We start from the raw sequence: 18,617 nt of genomic DNA on the forward strand, positions 1-18,617 counted from the left end.
TATGTTGAGGTAGGTTCCCTCTATGCCCACTTTCTGGAGAGTTTTTATCATAAATGGGTGTTGAATTTTCTCAAAGCTTTCTCTGCATCTATTGAGATAATCATATGGTTTTTATTCTTCAATTTGTTAATATGGTTTATCACATTGATTGATTTCCGTATATTGAAGAATCCTTGCATCCCTGGGATAAATCCCACTTGATCATGGTGTATGATCCTTTTAATGTGTTGTTGGATTCTGTTTGCTAGTATTTTGTTGAGGATTTTTGCATCTATATTCATCAGTGATATTGGTCTGTAATTTTCTTTTTTTGAAGTATCTTTGTCTGGTTTTGGTATCAGGGTGATGGTGGCCTCGTAGAATGAGTTTGGGAGTGTTCCTTCCTCTGCAATTATTTGGAAGAGTTTGAGAAGGATGGGTGTTAGCTCTTCTCTAAATGTTTGGTAGAATTCGCCTGTGAAGCCATCTGGTCCTGGACTTTTGTTTGTTGGAATATTTTTAATCACAGTTTCAATTTCATTACTTGTGATTGGTCTGTTCATAATTTCTGTTTCTTCCTGATTCAGTCTTGGAAGGTTATACCTTTCTAAGAATTTGTCCATTTCTTCCAGGTTGTCCATTTTATTGGCATAGAGTTGCTTGTAGTAGTCTCTTAGGATGCTTTGTATTTCTGCAGTGTCTGTTGTAATTTCTCCTCTTTCATTTCTAATTTTATTGATTTGAGTCCTCTTTTTCTTGATGAGTCTGGCTAATGGTTTATCAATTTTGTTTATCTTCTCAAAGACCCAGCTTTTAGTTTTATTGATCTTTGCTATTGTTTTCTTTGTTTCTATTTCATTTATTTCTTCTCTGATCTTTATGATTTCTTTCTTTCTGCTAACTTTGGGTTTTGTTTGTTCTCCTTTCTCTAGTTCCTTTAGGTGTAAGGTTAGATTGTTTACTTGAGATGTTTCTTGTTTCTTGAGGTAGGCTTCTATAGCTATAAACTTCCCTCTTAGAACTGCTTTTGCTGCATCCCATAGGTTTTGGGTCGTCGTGTTTTCATTGTCATTTGTCTCTAGGTATTTTTTGATTTCCTCTTTGATATCTTCAGTGATCTCTTGGTTATTTAGTAACGTATTGTTTAGCCTGCATGTGTTTGTGTTTTTTACGTGTTTTTCCCTGTAATTGATTTCTAATCTCATAGCGTTGTGGTCAGAAAAGATGCTTGATATGATTTCAATTTTCTTAAATTTACTGAGGCTTGATTTGTGACCCAAGATGTGATCTATCCTGGAGAATGTTCCATGCGCACTTGAGAAGAACGTGTAATCTGCTGTTTTTGGATGGAATGTCCTATAAATATCAATTAAATCTATCTGGTCTATTGTGTCATTTAAAGCTTCTGTTTCCTTATGTATTTTCACTTTGGTTGGTCTGTCCATTGCTGTAAGTGAGGTGTTAAAGTCCCCCACTATTATTGTGTTACTGCCGATTTCCTCTTTTATAGCTGTTAGCAGTTGCCTTATGTATTGAGGTGCTCCTATGTTGGGTGCATATATATTTATAATTGTTATATCTTCTTCTTGGATTGATCCCTTGATCATTATGTAGTGTTCTTCCTTGTCTCTTGTAATATTCTTTGTTTTAAAGTCTATTTTATCTGATATGAGTATAGCTACTCCAGCTTTCTTTTCATTTCCATTTGCATGGAATATCTTTTTGCATCCCGTCACTTTCAGTCTGTATGTGTCCCTAGGTCTGAAGTGGGTCTCTTGTAGACAGCATATGTATGGGTCTTGTTTTTGTATCCATTCAGCAAGCCTGTGTCTTTTGGTTGGAGCATTTAATCCATTCACCTTTAAGGTAATTATTGATATGTATGTTCCTGTGACCATTTTCTTAATTGTTTTGGGTTTGTTTTTGCAGGTCCTTTTTTTCTCTTGTGTTTCCCACTTAGTGAAGTTCCTTTAGCATTTGTTGTAGAGCTGATTTGGTGGTGCTGAATTCTCTTAGCTTTTGCTTGTCTGTAAAGCTTTTGATTTCTCCATTGAATCTGAATGAGATCCTTGCCGGGTAGAGTAATCTTGTTTGTAGTTTCTTCCCTTTCATCACTTTAAGTATATCGTGCCACTCCCTTCTGGTTTGTAGAGTTTCTGCTGAGAGATCAGCTGTTAACCTTATGGGAGTTCCCTTGTATGTTATTTGTTGTTTTTCCCTTGCTGCTTTCAATAATTTTTGCCAATTTATTTACTGTGTGTCTCGGCATGTTTCTCCTTGGTTTTATCCTGTATGGGACTCTCTGCGCTTCCTGGACTTGGGTGGCTATTGCCTTTCCCATGTTAGGGAAGTTTTCGACTATAATCTCTTCAAATATTTTCTTGGGTCCTTTCTCTCTCTCTTCTCCTTCTGGGACCCCTATAATGCGAATGTTGTTGTGTTTAATGTTGTCCCAGAGGTCTCTTAAGCCGTCTTCATTTCTTTTCATTCTTTTTTCTTTAGTCTGTTCCACAGCAGTGAATTCCACCATTCTGTCTTCCAGGTCACTTATCCATTCTTCTGCCTCAGTTATTCTGCTCTTGATTCCTTCTAGTGTAGTTTTCATTTCAGTTATTGTATTGTTCATTTCTGCTTGTTTGTTCTTTAATTCTTCTAGGTCTTTGTTAAACATTTCTTGCATCTTCTCGATCTTTGCCTCCTTTCTTTTTCTGAGGTCCTGGATCATCTTCACTATCATTATTCTGAATTCTTTTTCTGGAAGGTTGCCTATCTCCACTTCATTTAGTTGTTTTTCTGGGGTTTTATCTTGTTCCTTCATCTGGTACATAGCCCTCTGCCTTTTCATCTTGTCTATCTTTCTGTGAATGTGGTTTTTGTTCCACAGGCTACAGGATTGTAGTTCTTGCTTCTAGTGTCTGCCCTCTGGTGGATGAGGCTATCTAAGAGGCTTGATGGGAGGGACTGGTGGTGGGTAGAGCTGACTATTGCTCTGGTGGGCAGAGCTCAGTAAGACATTAATCCACTTGACTGTTGATGGGTGGGGCTGGATTCCCTCCTTGTTGGTTGTTTGGCCTGAGGCAACCCAACACTGGAGCCTACCTGGGCTCTTTGGTGGGGCTAATAACAGACTCTGGGAGGACTCACGCCAAGGAGTACTTCCCAGAACTTGTGCTGCCAGTGTCCTTGTCCCCATGGTGAAACAGAGCCACCCCCTGCCTCTGCAGGAGAGCCTCCAACACTAGCAGGTAGGTCTGGTTCAGTCTCCCCCGGGGTCACTGCTCCTTCCCCTAGGTCCCGATGCACACACTACTTTGTGTGTGCCCTCCAAGAGTAGAGTCTGTTTCCCCCAGTCCTGTCAAAGTCCGGCAATCAATTCCCACTAGGCTTCAAAGTCTGATTCTCTAGGAATTCCTCCTCCCGTTGCTGGACCCCCAGGTTGGGAAGCCTGACGTGGGGCTCAGAACCTTCACTCCAGTGGGTGGACTTCTGTGGTATAAGTGTTCTCCAGTCTGTGAGTCACCCACCCAGCAGTTATGGGATTTGATTTTACTCTGATTGCACCCCTCCTACCGTCTCATTGTGGCTTCTCCTTTGTCTGTGGATGTGGGATATCTTTTTTTGGTGAGTTTCAGTGTCTTCCTGTTGATGATTGTCCAGCAGCTAGTTGTGGTTCTGGTGTTCTCGCAAGAGGGAGTGAGAGCACATCCTTCTACTCTGCCATCTTGGTTCCTCCTCACATAAGTTTGCTTTCTATGTCCATGAGTCTATTTGTGTTTTGTAAATAAATTCCTTTGTATCATTTTTCTAGATTCCACATATAAGTGATGTTATATGATATTTGTCTTTCTCTGTCTGACTTACTTCACTTAGTATGATAATCTCTATGTCCATCCATGTTGTCGCAAATGGCATTATTTCATTCTTTTTTATGGCTGAGGAATATTCCATTGTGTACATACATCACATCTTTATCCATTCATCTGTCAATGCACACTTAGTTTGCTTCCATCGTATGACCCATTTTCTAATATGTAAAGTAATTCTTTTTAAGAGTCACCAGGGACCATTTGTTTTAATAGGAAGCAAAGAATAGGGTCAGTTGCCCACGTGGCTGGCAGTAGAGTTATGGTAGAGGCAGAAAACTGGCATCTGAGCGGATTTTGTCCATAGACATGTATTGTTTGGTTGCACAGTGTTTTTAAAAATTGAGTCTATATTTAAAGATTAGAAAATATCATGTAGTAATCCAGAGTTTCTGACCTGTCTTGAAACATCCTAAGCCTGGGGCACACGTGGTGTGTGTTTGCACACGGCAGCAAGTGGGCTGGAGCTGTGCGATGGCTCTCCCGTCCCAGCTGTCCACAGTCCCTCCCCCCACCCCCCAGGCCCCCCTGACATGGGCTTGTGCACTTGGACCTTCCAGCTTCACTCTTGTAAATTCTCTGCCAAGTCACTGAGGGCACTGGAGTTTGTGACCCTTTCCAGGGTTTCTGGATTTTGACAGGGGCCTTCACCAACAATTGTTGGTCGCAAGGGTGGGGGGGCGGGTAAGGATTTTCTGTTACTTTGTGAACTCACAGCATGAGGTTTTCACGACCTTGATGGCTTTTGGGTAGTTCTCTGGAATTTAGCTACTGGGATTTTTGAGAGGATCAGTTTAAGTAGTTACTATAGTAGATTTTAAAGAAGGAGAAAAAATAATCTGACAGGTGATTTTTTTCATTGGAAAAGATGGGTAGGGTATTAGAGAGAACGTACTGCCAGGTGTGTTGTGTGGTGAAAGTTTTAAAGGGGGTATTAGTTAAGGAGGCAGTAAATTCTAGATAATATAGAACAGGAGTCCCCAATCCCCAGGCTGCAGAGCGGTACTGGTCCACGGCCTGTTAGGAACCGGGCCGCACAGCAGGAGGTGAGCAGCGGGCCAGCAGGTGAAGCTTCATTTGCCGCTCCCCATCACCCACATTACCGCCTGAACCACTCCCCTCCACCACCCGCTCCATGGAAAAATTGTCTTCCACAAAACCGGTCCCTGGTGCCAATGCGGGCTGGGGCCCGCTGCTATGGAAAATAGCCAGTGGGATCACTTCTTGGTAGATTATGTGCTGGGGTAGGTTAGGGAGTTTCCAGAGTAAAAGGTGCTCTTAAGAGGTGAAGTATCTAAGAATGAGTGTTTCTAGCAGAGTGGAAGAAAAGACTATTTAGCTAACTTGACTCTAATGTGATGATTATGGGTCATATTAATAAAAATTGTTTTATGTTAGTAAAAAGTATTTTTACCTTTTTTAAAAAAATTGCTACAAGGGAAGAAGTGAGGTCAGATGTTAGAGAGTTTCAGCAATAAAATTCAGAACTATTCATGAAAATTCAGCTGTATGTATATTTTGTCAATGCAAGTTAAAATAATAAATTGGCTGATCACACCTAAGTTCGTTTTCATATCCAGAAGCTTTTTCCACTTCCTCAATCTCCCTGACCCTACGATAACAGAATAGTTTACAGCCTTAAGTGGTTAAAGAAAAGAATGGTCTTTTCATGCCTGCCTGGTTGGTAGCTTTGGGATTGCCAGGTGGATTAGAGTGTTAGTAGTAGGCTAATACACACTGCTTTCTCTACTTAATGAATCGCTTTGTATTTAATTCATTTATGTAGGTGGAATGCTTGCATCACAAGGATGTGCTGTAGAGCTGGCCAAGCAGGCCGTATCTGACTCATAGGCTACCCTGCTAAGGATTTGTGAGATCCCCTCTCTGTAAATGGCAGAATAATCCTGATTTTGACCGTCTAGTGTGAATGGCCAGTTGCTAATACAATATGCTTTACCAAACTGTTCGATTTGGATGCTTTGGGATCAGCTGGGGTGTTGTCCACACTTGCCCATAAGTCAGTGAATAAGCCATAGTCAAATTCCAACCTCCATGCCATCCTAATTAGCAGCTCTGCAGTGATGATCTGGACTTTTCCATTTCTATTCCCTCCATTGTTTGCACTGAAGAGTAAATGGAGAATGCATTTAATCTTCGGAAAGGGAAAGGATTTAGTAAAGTGATTCAATATTCAGAGGACATTTAGACCAGTGGAATCTCAAGCCACAGACCACTACAGATAGACCCATATTTTGAAAAAACCTCCAAGAATTTTGCAGAAAAGTAAGGCACTATAATCATTTCTAAATCGCTACAGTTCTAAATGGTCTATTGGTAAAAATTTGACCACTGTGTTCCAAGGCATAGCAAAGAAATGCATAACCCACAGCCTCACCCAGTGTTTCACTGGAAACTCCATCTCCTCCACAGTAAACAGAACAGATTAGGGTGCAGGTGAGGAAGGGTGAGAATACCATGGAGATATAGTATCATAGTAATTAATATTCATATCACTCATTTTCCTCACAACTTCTTGGAGCACGTTACTTTGAGAACTGCTGATGTAGCAAGAAGGACAACTACTAAGTAGACCTCATCCAAAGTACTCTAGGCAAACTTTTACTTGTAAAGCTGGCCCAGAGAAGAGGACTTGAAAAGTTTTTTCATTAACTCATTCATAATGTAACAATATGATTTTGCAAAATATTTTTCACCTAAAGTTACTATACTTTGCAATTTCATCATTGAATATTACAGACATATAGTTGTTGTTGTCATTGCAGTTGCTGTAAGCTTCAAAGTTACTGGTAAAGCCACAGTTTAAGGTTGAGTATCACTTGGGATCTCATAGTTTGCTGGCGCGTAACTGTACTTTCTGCAGTGTCACCAGAAGTAGCTCTGGGGTTATTGCTTGGCTCTAGATAGTAAAATTATGTATGTAAGTATGTATTTTGGAGCTGGTGGTTTGCGGCAGAAGTACTTAGTAATCTGTGCTTATCAAGATAATACTTGCTGATGATCCTCCATTGAGTGACGATATTATTTGAAGCCTGGAAAATGATCTTGAGTAGAAAGGTAAGCGGTTTGAGTAGCAGATGGCAGACAGACACTTGCACCTGGGAATACTGATTTGAGTCCCTCTTAGTTTTTATATCAGTACTTCTCTAGTAGAATAATAAGCTCAATTGAGCTTGGAATCGTGTATTTTAGAGGTTAGGCTTTCCATTGCATAGCCTTTCTTCCACTTTTAACTGCCTTGTTTGATGTTACTTCTGGAAACATTTTTGATATTTTGTCCCCACTAGGGGGAGTTGTAAGGCTAGCATTTGTTTACATTTTGTACAATATTATTTGACTTATTTAGTGGAATTTTCTCGCCGTCACCTAAGAAAAGCAAAGAAACAAATGGTTGAGTGTTCATATTGTATTTTTTTGTTCCTATCGTATTCTGTTTTCTTTTAGCAATTTCTTATACTTTATGTAGATTGTGCCTTTGAACTGTTTCCCATAATATATAGGTATTTTAAAGGGGCTGTCACAGTGGGGACAAAAACACTGAACTCTCTCCGGCAGACTGACGCTTGCTCGTATACAGACAGGTAGAAACATGTCTTCCAGTGAGTGACTGAATGTCATGTGGAAGAAGGTAGGAGTGGGAATGGAGAGATTCAGGTTCCGGTGCTGGCCGTGGGACTGTCAGTCTCACTTTCATGGGCATGCCCCTGACCTTCTCTGGGCCTTGGTGTGCTCACATTTACAAGGAGAGGTTTGGCTCGGAGGAGCTCCAGTGTTCATTCCAGGCCTAAAGTTCTATTATGTGTCACCTGCAGTGTAGCCGGTATTTGTCTAGTAAATGTTGCCATGTTTCTTTTTCAGATGTGTGGCAATCTAGGCAAAGTCTTCCCCACTAACGCTGTAAAATTTGTTTTAACTAATGGAATGGGTTAAAAAAAATTCTGTGCATAGTATAATTCATAGACTAAAGCTCTAGCTACCAAGTTTTTTGGCCCTTTGTCAGTCCCATGTTGGGCCTTTTCAAGGATGTTTTTAACTTGGCTGTGAGGCTAAAATGAAGATTCTACTTGGTGTGTATCCATGAAAGCATTATTTAATAATTCATATTTTAAAATATCAGGATCTTTTCATCAGTGTACTTGTTGGGTAACCTGTTCAAAACGCAGATGAATGTTGGCCACTCCATTTGCTGCTCTTCTCTGGGGAGAAGATGTATTGAATGGTTTGTAATCTGAGAACTCTTGCTTTCATGAATATCAAGGATTATAGCCTCTGAAGACAGTCTGTTTAGTTAATTAAAGCCGAAAAATCCCAACAAAAGGTTTACATGTTCTCCGTTTTACATTCCCCTTAAACTAGGCTTTTTGGATGTTCTATGTGGATTACTGTAAAGTGTTTTGTTGCTGAAGTTCTTTGAGTAAAATGCCCTCATTTTTTTCATTATTTTTCAGGAACAAACACATGAAGTAGTAAAGGGAGAGGAGTTTGTAGAATAGTTTAGAATGCATTTCAGTAGGTGCCTTAGCAATGGCAAATTATCTTTTTTCTAGAGAAGGTATCTCTTTAATTATTAAGCTCAGCTGATATTCAATAATATCCCACCAAGAAGATTGCATTTGCAACCAAAAAGCAGTATTTCTTCCAAATGTGATGAGTGGAATTAAATCTTGCCATTTATAAGGATTGTTATCTTTGTCTTTGAATCCGTATTTGGTAGTCTGGTGGATCTTTAATGAGGAAAATTTGGTTTCTAAAATTCTCTATTTTGTAACATGTATAAGTTGATATTGTAATTTTGTGTTTCATGGCACAAGGTTCAATGACCCAAAGAAAAATCTATTTGACAGTGTATATGAGGAGGGTACACTTTGATTCCAGGAATGGAAGCCTGGGGGGGGCTGGGATTTTGTTCCTGAATGGCCTCTCTCTGCCCTCAAAGTTATGGAAACCAAGGAATATGGCCCAGCTATGCCAAAGAACTTGATGGAGAAATTTTTTGAAGGTGAATGAAATGATTTAAAAATGTTACTACAGGTGTAAAATATTCTATAAAACACTAAATACAGTAGGGATTATTTTGCTAGTTGATAAGTTTACCTGTGGATCCAGAAGCATTTTGATGAACTCATTGCTTATGCTCAAATTAACCTTCCTCCATTGATGCCAGTTTGATTAATTTTGTGGTGTCACAAAGAAAGCTACAAGAACTGCTTAATTATTGTGTACCTTTTTCTGTCTCTGTGAGGGGGGAAAAATGTACTGTTTAGATGTGCCTGTCAAGGTTCCTCTAAATTATAAGTCTATGTACTTAAACCTCACTGAAGGTTTAGAAGAAAATATTCTTTATGTACAGGAGTCCTTACTTGATGTAAGTACAAAACATTTATTTTGGTTTTTTCCCCTGTGTTATATGTGGGTATACTCTTTTTTTTCCGTAAAGATCTCATAGATTTTTTTTTTCTTAGTGAATTTTGTGTCTTTGTGAAATCATTTTGTTACCTTTCTCTTTAGCCACATGTGGTATACTGATATGTTGCCGTGTTCTGTTTTGTTTTTAGTGCTTCTTATCCTTTATATCTTTGGGTCAACTCTAATGCAGCTAATTCTCAAAATGATTTTTCAATTACCTTTGTGAGCAGGTGATCAATAAGTCAAGGTCTTGGTTGTTAATATCAGTATCACAATAACTTTTCATTGGGCTAGAGTATTTTCCTCTTGTCTCATCTTTAAAGAACCAAATGGACTGAGAATACCTGTAAACAAACAATCCAGTGAATGTTAGAAATATGTTATGTGGGTGAGGAAGCATCCCCCTTCCCCACCTCACAGACCCCACTTCCATTCCCAAATTTGACTTCACCAAAACTCAGTTAACAGTTGGGGCATTCCTTTCAGACCTTTCTTAGAATATTTTTATTTAACTTTCACCATATGCATTTTGTTTAAGAACATTTTTTGATTATAAATGTAATACCCAGATATGTTTTATAGCTACATTTCATTTCTTTTATTCTAATGGCAGAGAAATTGGGGAGGGGACCTTCCATTGACTAAGAAGCATCTCATTTTTTTTTTTCCTCCAGGGCTTTATAGAGTATTTAATATCTTTAGACTCACTCATTGCATAATTTTACGGGATTGATTTACACACTGTGGAGGGACTCGATCAGCTTACTAATCTAACTGGTGCTTAACTTTTAAAGAGAAGTCATTATAAGTAGTCTGTTGACTCTTTAGTAACACAATATTTGAATCTTATTATTACAAATTTTAAGTCATTATATGGGGATTTGAAGAAAGACATTTATAGATATTGAAGTTCAACAAATTAGACAATTCATTTGTCTCTTTATCACAGTTTATCTTGAAATTTGAGTGAATTTATTTAGTTGTTATAAGACAGAATGCTAGAGATGTAATTTTTCTAGGAAAATGGAGAGCAGAGTCATGTGCTTTTACGTCAGTTTTAGAGTTATGCTTTTGACAGTGCTTTATCTGTAAAACCCTGAATCTTACAGCCTTCTTTTTACTCAACTGTTTATAAGAGCCAACCATTGTATATCTTTTCATCATTGGAACTGGACGGCTGTCTACTAATTAGTCACTCCCCAAGAGGTTTCTATCACATTATTGGAGCTTTTAAGGGCTTCCAGGCCACCTGCTGCTGCTGCTACTCTTATCACCTGGGCAAAGCGCATCTGGCTACTCAGATCCCCTCGGGGGGTGTCTGATTGTCAAGTTCTCCAGGTCTGATTACTGGTAGAATCCATAACATGATACAGTGGTCGTACCATTATTATGACTTGCTGTGTTTGCCTAAAGAATTTTAAAGTCCTGTTGTACGTGTACTTGAATCTAAGACCTTTGTAGAAGAAGGTAAAGCCTTCTAATATAAATCCTGATGTTTATGTGTTTCCCTTTCCCCAAGTGAAATGATGAACGTAATTCCTGTGGAATTTAAGACATTGATTACATAGAGAAATTAGGAACTTCTTTGACTTCTACAGTCAAAATCACTCGTTCCAAGGCAGCTTTGGTTTGGCATCTTGTGTTTAAGCCAATGTGATATCGACGCTGACCTTCCTGTCTCAGTTGCAGCAGTTACTCACAGACCTTCCTCACGATATGCTGGATGATGACCTGTCCTCCCCCGAACTCCACTATTCGGACTGCAGTGAGGATGGCAGAGAGGAAGGGTAAGGACCCAAAATCCCTTTCGCTTGTATATCACAATTCTATGTCTTTTTCTTTAGATTCTCTTGCAGGCAATAATAATGGATATGATTGTAAGATTGTAGACTAATTCTTAAACTTTTAGATGAAGTTTGGAGGGAAAACACGTTAAAATCTTGGGGTTCTTTGTGATGTCTCTGTCCAAATAAATGATAGGCTCTCATCTAAAGTACTGATTTTTCTCAAGACCACATCATTCTGAGCAATTGGTGATGAACTGGAATGAGCGTCAAGTGCTGCCTGAATCTCCAAGTGTAAATGTAAGTATCTGGTGTGATAATGACTTGGATGAGGGTGGGAACAGATCTTAGTGCTTTTCTTTCACTCTTGTTATCTAATAGGACTATAATGAGATTCGGGATGTGTATATTGGAGAGAAGAGCGGCAATGGCTGGGAAGAGGATCAAAGTAGAACTGAAGACCAGCATCCTGGGTATCATCCTGAAGGAGGTGGAGATGAAGGCGGTAGTGGTTATAGCCCTCCGAGTAAATATGAACAGACCGATTTATATCACCTTCCTGAAAACTTTCGGCCATATACCAGCGGTCAGAAGCAGGAATTTAACAGCCAGCCAACCAATGTAATCACATTTTCTGATCCTCAAAGGAATCATTTTCAGGTATTGTAAGAACCTGACTTTCAAGAATTTGTGTATGTGTGTACACGCATTTGCTGAGTGTGTGTGATTAAGAAATATTCGTAAGTGCAACAGTAAGATTTAAGTACAAATATTGCTGAGAGTGCATTTATTCAGGCTCATGCTGAATTAGTCATGCTGTTTTCTGTTTACAGTCTAATTAAATCATCTTAAATGAGAATTTTAAAATAGAGACTTTGTGGAAACAATTAAACGTTAAAAGTTAAGTCTGTCAAAGAATAGCCATCTCCATTTATTGCCGCTTCTGGCTTCTGCCATTTACTATGCTCCAGTGAGAAGCTACGTTCAGGTATCCTGATATAGTTTGAAAGCGGTTAATCACCTAGATGACACCAGTCAGTTACCTTGATTGTCTAGCTCATCCCCCTTATCACAGATTTTGGGGCAAATACTTCAAAGCTGATATCTGTTTTGTGATGATATAGCAGTAGACAGGATGAATGTTGAGGAAAGAAACACTTTTTTTTCCTCCCTGGGAGAGTTTGATGAAGCAAGGCCTTAGGATACAGTTAGCTGCTTCTTAGACTTTCTCAATGACAGTGAATGCCTCATTTTGCCAATAGATATTCTGTGTCACCTGATGACAGGATAATTTTTTCGTCCTTTTAAGGTGGTCATTTTCTCTTACTTCCATCTCTATAAAATGTTATTCATTCCACAAAAGTTATTGAGTATTTATTACATACGAAGCATTGTATCAAGTTCTTGTTATTGCATATGTGCATTTCCACGACGTTGGCATCATCTAAATCATTCTTAAATATTTATATACAATCTTACTGGAATTCTTGAGTGTTATTTATGGAATTGGCCCCATTATATGCTCAAAAGTACAATTGCAGGCTTTCAACGAACAGTGTTAAATAACAATAAGTGCTATTTTTAAGCAAAGATGTATGTATAAAATTTGTAATTGTACCACAGTTAAGTTCTATAGCAAAACTAACTTGTCTAATTCAGATAATTTTTGAAGCAAAGACCAAATCCTAATTGTCAGTTTCGTTTATCATCTTGCAATAGCAATTTGGTATGTCACAAGGTCCCAGTTGTCAAGCTTTGGAATCATATAAAGTGACGTATAAACCTTATCAGTCTTCCGCCCAGAATAATGGCTCACCAGCCCAGGACATTACAGGAAGTGACACATTTGAAGGCCTGCAACAGCAATTTTTAGGAGCTAATGAAAGTAGGTATCAAGTTTATATTTATTTCTTAATCACACAATTGGAGAACTTTGAGCACTTTGAGCATGTTCAAGAATTGTTATTTTTTTTAAGTATGATAATGGAATTTTTTTAAAGAGTCCTATTTTAAGAGATATATTCTGAAGTATTTATGAATAAACTGATAATGAAGTCTAGAACTGACTTCAAATATCATGTTGTTGGGGGTAAGTTTGGGTGGGGATATAGATAAAGCAAGACTAGCCATGAATTCACAATCGTTGAATCTAGGAGACAGGTTCATGGGATTCATTGTATTCTTCTCTCTACCCTCTTAGATATTTGAAATTTTCCTTAATGAAAAATTAAAATAAATTTTCTCAGCTGTATATTTTAGTCATTCTAGTTGGTTAAGACTTCATTAACTTCATATATTTTTTTAACTGAAATCTAATTTGGAAAGCGAAACGTAGTTTTCCTTTCAATCTTAGATTTTTCGTTATATAGAAATGTAATTTAGTAAGTCAACCACTATCTTAATTTTTTCTTTTGGTTTTTCGAGTTTTACTGTAATAGGCAACTCTGGTATAAATTACTTTATACTCAAAATTAAAACTAGACTTACATCTCAGGTTTAGTCATGTGACACTTGCCAAAATAATTTCTTTCACATAGTGTATGTATCACTATGAATGAGAAAAGTGCTACTAGAGAATTTTGAGGCGATCTAAACATTCAAAACCAAACTTGTACCTGACTAACCTGAATCAGTGTTTTCATATGTCCAACTTTTGTTATCATACTCTCTGGCATGTGAAATGACTTCCAGTTATTGTACATGTTGAAGAGCCACTGTGATTCTAGAGTATGACAGCAAGTTTTTTCTTTGTTTGTTTTACATTTAAGAAGCCGGGGGAAAGTCATATTGGATATTCTGGGTTTCTGGCACTGTGCCAACGAGAAAACTGGACTTAGTGGCCCTAACTTCACGGTGCTGCTTCCATCTCATGCTCAGGCTACAGGAAAGTTACCAGAGAGGTGGCCAGAATGCCCTTTCCCCCAGGGAGTCATCAGCAAATGTTGAGGGGTAGCCTCTTTTTTTTCTGAATTTTTGTGGAAGTGGATAGTGTGTATGGCATAACTGTTTTGGGGTTGAGTAAGTAAGTATCCCAACAGTGGCCTGACATCTTGGCGTTACTCTTTCAGTTCTGCAGTGTTCAGTTACATTTATAGCTCTTGGTTGTTTTGCATATATAACCTTTCATCACTTCCTTAACAGTCTGCATTTTATCACGCTGATTTATTTTTTGTTTAAGTCAGTTACACATTTGCCTAAATTTGACATTTGGAAATTAATTAAATAACTTAATGGTAGTGCCTAATTTAGTGATTATAGCTTCTTAGTAACAGTAGTTTAAAAAAATGAGTTTGAAGAGAGGAGTGGCTTGTAGACTGTGTTTATTCCTGGGCTAGCCCTGTTCTAAGGCCCAAGAGGAGTTTGACTTGTAATAGAGTTTTCAGTCTTCAGTTTTCGGGGGTTTGACCATGGCTTTTTTTAAACAGAAGACTGTTTTATTTGTTAGCATGTAGAAGCATTGTTCTTGTAGGAAATGAAAAATATTTGTCATTGTGTAGTTGAAGGATTATCCTTCTCCTATGAATCACGCTTTTCTTTTTTTCCCCCAATGATTTTTAAGTGGTCCTTAAAATGACTTTGCTTCTGAAAGAAGACCTCAAAATTCTTTATTAATCTATTCTTTAATTTATTAATTTAGCAGTTCTGTGCCAGTATAAATATGCGTTCATTCCTGCTTAAAATAAAATAGTTTAAGAAGGATGTCTAGAAATTTTCTTTGAAAATGGTTTTATAGAAGTTGATGTACTTTTATTTTTTCAATTTTATGAGAGCATGGAACTCTATTCCTTTACAATTGATAGATACTTCCTTTTCTTTTTTTTTTTTTTTTTTTTTTTTTCTGGCCATGCTGCGCAGCTTGCGGGATCTTAGTTCCCCAACCAGGGATTGAACCCACGCCCTCGGAGATGAAGGCGCGGGGTCATAACCACTGGACCACCAGAGAATTCCCTATACTTATTTTTCATTAGCCAAAATGGTAGCGATTCAGAGTTATACACCAAACTAGTGACTTTTCAAACTTTTCTGGAAGTGACCATAGTAAGAAGTACAATTTTTACATTGTGATGTGGTCTATAATATTTATCTATATAAATATTATGTAAATGAAACAGAAGTTTCACATAATAATACTTATTTCTACTACATGATACACTCTGATATATTCTGTATAATCTTGTTACCAAACCAAAACTTGGGTCTGCTCGCCCAAGTGTAGTAAAGCCAATCTACTGACACCGGGTTGTGGTGAGGGAAAGTGCAGCATTATTGTAAGGTGCCATACAAGGAGTTTGGGCTTTCTGAGCATCAGCTGTCCCGGACTTCTTGTACGGCACCTTACAATAAACGCTTCACTTTCCTTCACCAGAACCTGGTGTCAGTAGATTGGCTTTACTGTGTGTGGGTGAGCAGACCCAAGTTTTGGTTTGGTAACATTTTTTATTAAAAATGCTAGTCACAATCTGCTGAATTGATTTCATGATACTCTGATGAGTTGTATTTGCAGTTTGAAAAACATTGTCCTAAACGTTGTCCTAAATGACCACAAATTTATATTTTGATATGCTTTTATCTAATAAATTGTCTTTAATTCCAAAGCAGACTCTGTAGAAAATATGCAGATTATTCAGCTACAGGTTCTTAACAAAGCAAAGGAGAGACAACTAGACAATTTAGTTGAAAAGTTAAATGAAAGCGAACGTCAAATTAGATATCTGAATCACCAGCTTCTGATAATCAAAGGTAAGATAACTGCTGTTGGGTGCTGTCATGTATGAGGTCAGTTGAGCTAGATAGCTTGTTTCCAATAACCTCATTTTAAATAAGAAGCTTAGAGAGGTTGACATACTTGGTCAGGGGCTCAGAGTGAATTAGTCAGCACGAAACAAAAATCCAGGGCTTTTGACCCATTGCCTTGGATTTCTCTCCAAAACGTACATTTTGAGGTCCTCATTATTTCCCTTCTTTCTATTCTGTTAGGATCAGTGAACATTATTTAAATATGCTGATAGCATTCCATCCTAAAAAGTTGTTGTATCCTTATATGGTTTACCTCCAATTCCCAAAGAGACTTGTGTTTAGTTTGCAGTACATTTTCTGAGCCTACAAATTAGCATAATGTTTTAATCCAAGTAAGAGTTTGTGATCCTGAACTGCTTTGGGAGTGCCAAGGAAAAAATGCAGTCATCTCGGGGAGAAGCACATAGTGTAAACACAGATTTCAAATTATAATTGCTTATTCTTCGTGCTTTCTGTAGTTTTGGTCAGTGTTGAACTTTCCTTTGTAGAATAATTTTGTGACTGAACTCCAGACTCCAGCTCATTTCAGACTTGATAGTGAAAAGATCTCTTTCTGTAATGCTCATGAAATTTATTTTGTGAGAACTTGTGAACTGTTACAATAAAGTATGTGGTAAGAATATTAGATTAGGTGAATTTAAGCGTTCATTGCAAGTATGTATAGAAAGTAATTTGTCCTCAGATTCCTTCTTTGATTAGCAGGGGTTTGTCATATCTATGTAGCTTCTCAAGTAACAAATGCTGAAATGATTGTTAGGGGACCTTTTGGTCCTCAAAGGGATACATTAAGACTTTTGAAGAGAGTGGTTCCTGTTCTGTAAAATTAAAAAAAAAAAAAAAATTTTTTTTGGTGTCATTCCCATTCGTTTTTGAAACCTTTCTAGTTTTCTCGAAATCAAGTGAAGTTCATTATATGAATTGAATTAAATACTACAACATTTATGTGATATAGATCTGATATTTGATAGAGATTGTGACAATTAGGGTCCCTCTATGGTAACATTATTTATATAAAATTTTTAAATACTCTAGATGAAAAGGATGGTTTGGCCCTCAGCCTTCGAGAATCACAGAAACTCTTTCAGAATGGAAAAGAAAGAGAAATTCAGCTTGAAGCACAAATAAAAGCACTGGAGACCCAAATACAAGCATTAAAAGTCAATGAAGAACAGGTAAATATTTGATCTTCATTACTTATGGTAAACAGTTGTTTCTTTTTTTTTTTTTTTAATAAATTTATTTATTTATTTTTGGCTGTGTTGGGTCTTCGTTTCTGTGCGAGGGCTTTCTCTAGTTGCGGCGAGCGGGGGCCACTCTTCATCGCGGTGCGCGGGCCTCTCACTATCGCGGCTTCTCTTGTTGCGGAGTACAGGCTCCAGACGCGCAGGCTCAGTAGTTGTGGAGCATGGGCCTAGTTGCTCCGCGGCATGTGGGATCTTCCCAGACCAGGGCTCGACCCCGTGTCCCCTGCATTGGCAGGCAGATTCTCAACCACTGTGCCACCAGGGAAGCCCCAACAGTTGTTTCTTACAATGAAATGTTAGTTACTTAACGTTTGGTATTGTGGGACTGAATTTAGAACTTTGAAGTTTACACCTTCTTCTATCATGAGCCTACATTCCTTTCCCTTTCCTTGGAAGAATGGGTCTCCCATCCACCTAGTCATCTATACACCAGAAATCGGGGGGCGGGGAGACCTCAGCTCCTCTGCTCCCCTTCGTCCAGTCAGCCACTATGTTCTATTGGGTCTCCTCATTTCTGTCTACATGTCCCTAATTCAGGATTTTACCATTTTTGCAAAAGTCTCTTAACTAGTCTGTAATGTTTTACCCCTTCTCCTAACTCTTTCATCTGGCCATCTGAGTAATCTTTCTAAAGTACAGTTGTAGTTATGTCTTTCCCTTGCTTAAAGCCTTTCAATGACCCTGCTTTACTTGTGGGGTGAAGTATGGTGTCGAGATGACTGTCTGATCCTTCCCTTTCTCTTCTCTTACTCTTCTCAAACTCTCCTCAAACTCAGCAGTCTGTCTGTTGTTTTTATGTACTCGTATGTGCTGTCTCCTGTCTCTGGAATGCCCTTTCCTCAACGCACTGCTATTTCATTAACAAGCCCATGCTCAAGGGTTTTCTTTTCCTAAGTCTTTCCTGTTTTCTTCCCCAAGCCACATGATCACATGTGTTATAACAGACCTAGAACATCTTGAAGGCAAGAATGGGTGGCCCTCATCTTAGTAGCCCCACCATAAGCCCACTGCCTGGCACATAATAGGTGGTCAGTACAGTGTTCGAAACTGACCTAACCTGTGTATTTTTTTTCCTTGTTTCTCTGTTCTTGCTCTGATACTATCATGAGTATAGCTTTATGTTGTGTTTTGGAATTTGGTAAACAAGGGCTACCCTTACTATTCTTAAAATATTTAGTAGCTCTTTTTCACATTTTCTCGTCTAGATCTTGCAAATCAACTTCTCATGCTTTATAAAAATTCTTGTTGGGATTTTGATTAGTGAGGCATTGTATTTACCATTTTATGGATGGTTAACCAAGTCTTGGAGAGGTCAAATTACTTTTCCAGGACTACAAAGCCAGTTACTGACAAAGCATCAGAACCTAAATTTTCTGACCCCAACAGACTTGCCTTTAAAGGGGTGGCACATTCTTTGATTAATGAGATGGGTGGCCATTTGACTGTGGGAAATAGTCACAAGTCATTAGTAACCAAGCCTGGTGGTGGGTGATTCATGAGAGTAATACCATTTTGGTGGTTAAAAA

General features: G+C 38.3%; 1 protein-coding gene across 4 annotated transcripts in view; it reads left to right on the top strand.

Moving 5' to 3' along the window:
- Positions 1-18,617, top strand: part of CEP152 (centrosomal protein 152) — a 98,640-nt gene that overhangs the window by 10,749 nt on the left and 69,274 nt on the right. For 2 of the 4 annotated variants that reach the window (XM_036840221.1, XM_036840238.1), the window contains exons 3-8: positions 10,950-11,053; positions 11,278-11,350; positions 11,432-11,710; positions 12,770-12,935; positions 15,647-15,790; positions 16,880-17,019. In XM_036840221.1, coding sequence (XP_036696116.1) covers positions 10,950-11,053; positions 11,278-11,350; positions 11,432-11,710; positions 12,770-12,935; positions 15,647-15,790; positions 16,880-17,019 — 906 coding nt within the window. The remainder of the gene's footprint in view (positions 1-10,949; positions 11,054-11,277; positions 11,351-11,431; positions 11,711-12,769; positions 12,936-15,646; positions 15,791-16,879; positions 17,020-18,617) is intronic. The other 2 variants (XM_036840231.1, XM_036840245.1) reach the window with 1 other exon arrangement.

The sequence above is a fragment of the Balaenoptera musculus genome, chromosome 2 (genome assembly GCF_009873245.2).
Source record: "Balaenoptera musculus isolate JJ_BM4_2016_0621 chromosome 2, mBalMus1.pri.v3, whole genome shotgun sequence".
NCBI lineage: Eukaryota > Metazoa > Chordata > Mammalia > Artiodactyla > Balaenopteridae > Balaenoptera > Balaenoptera musculus.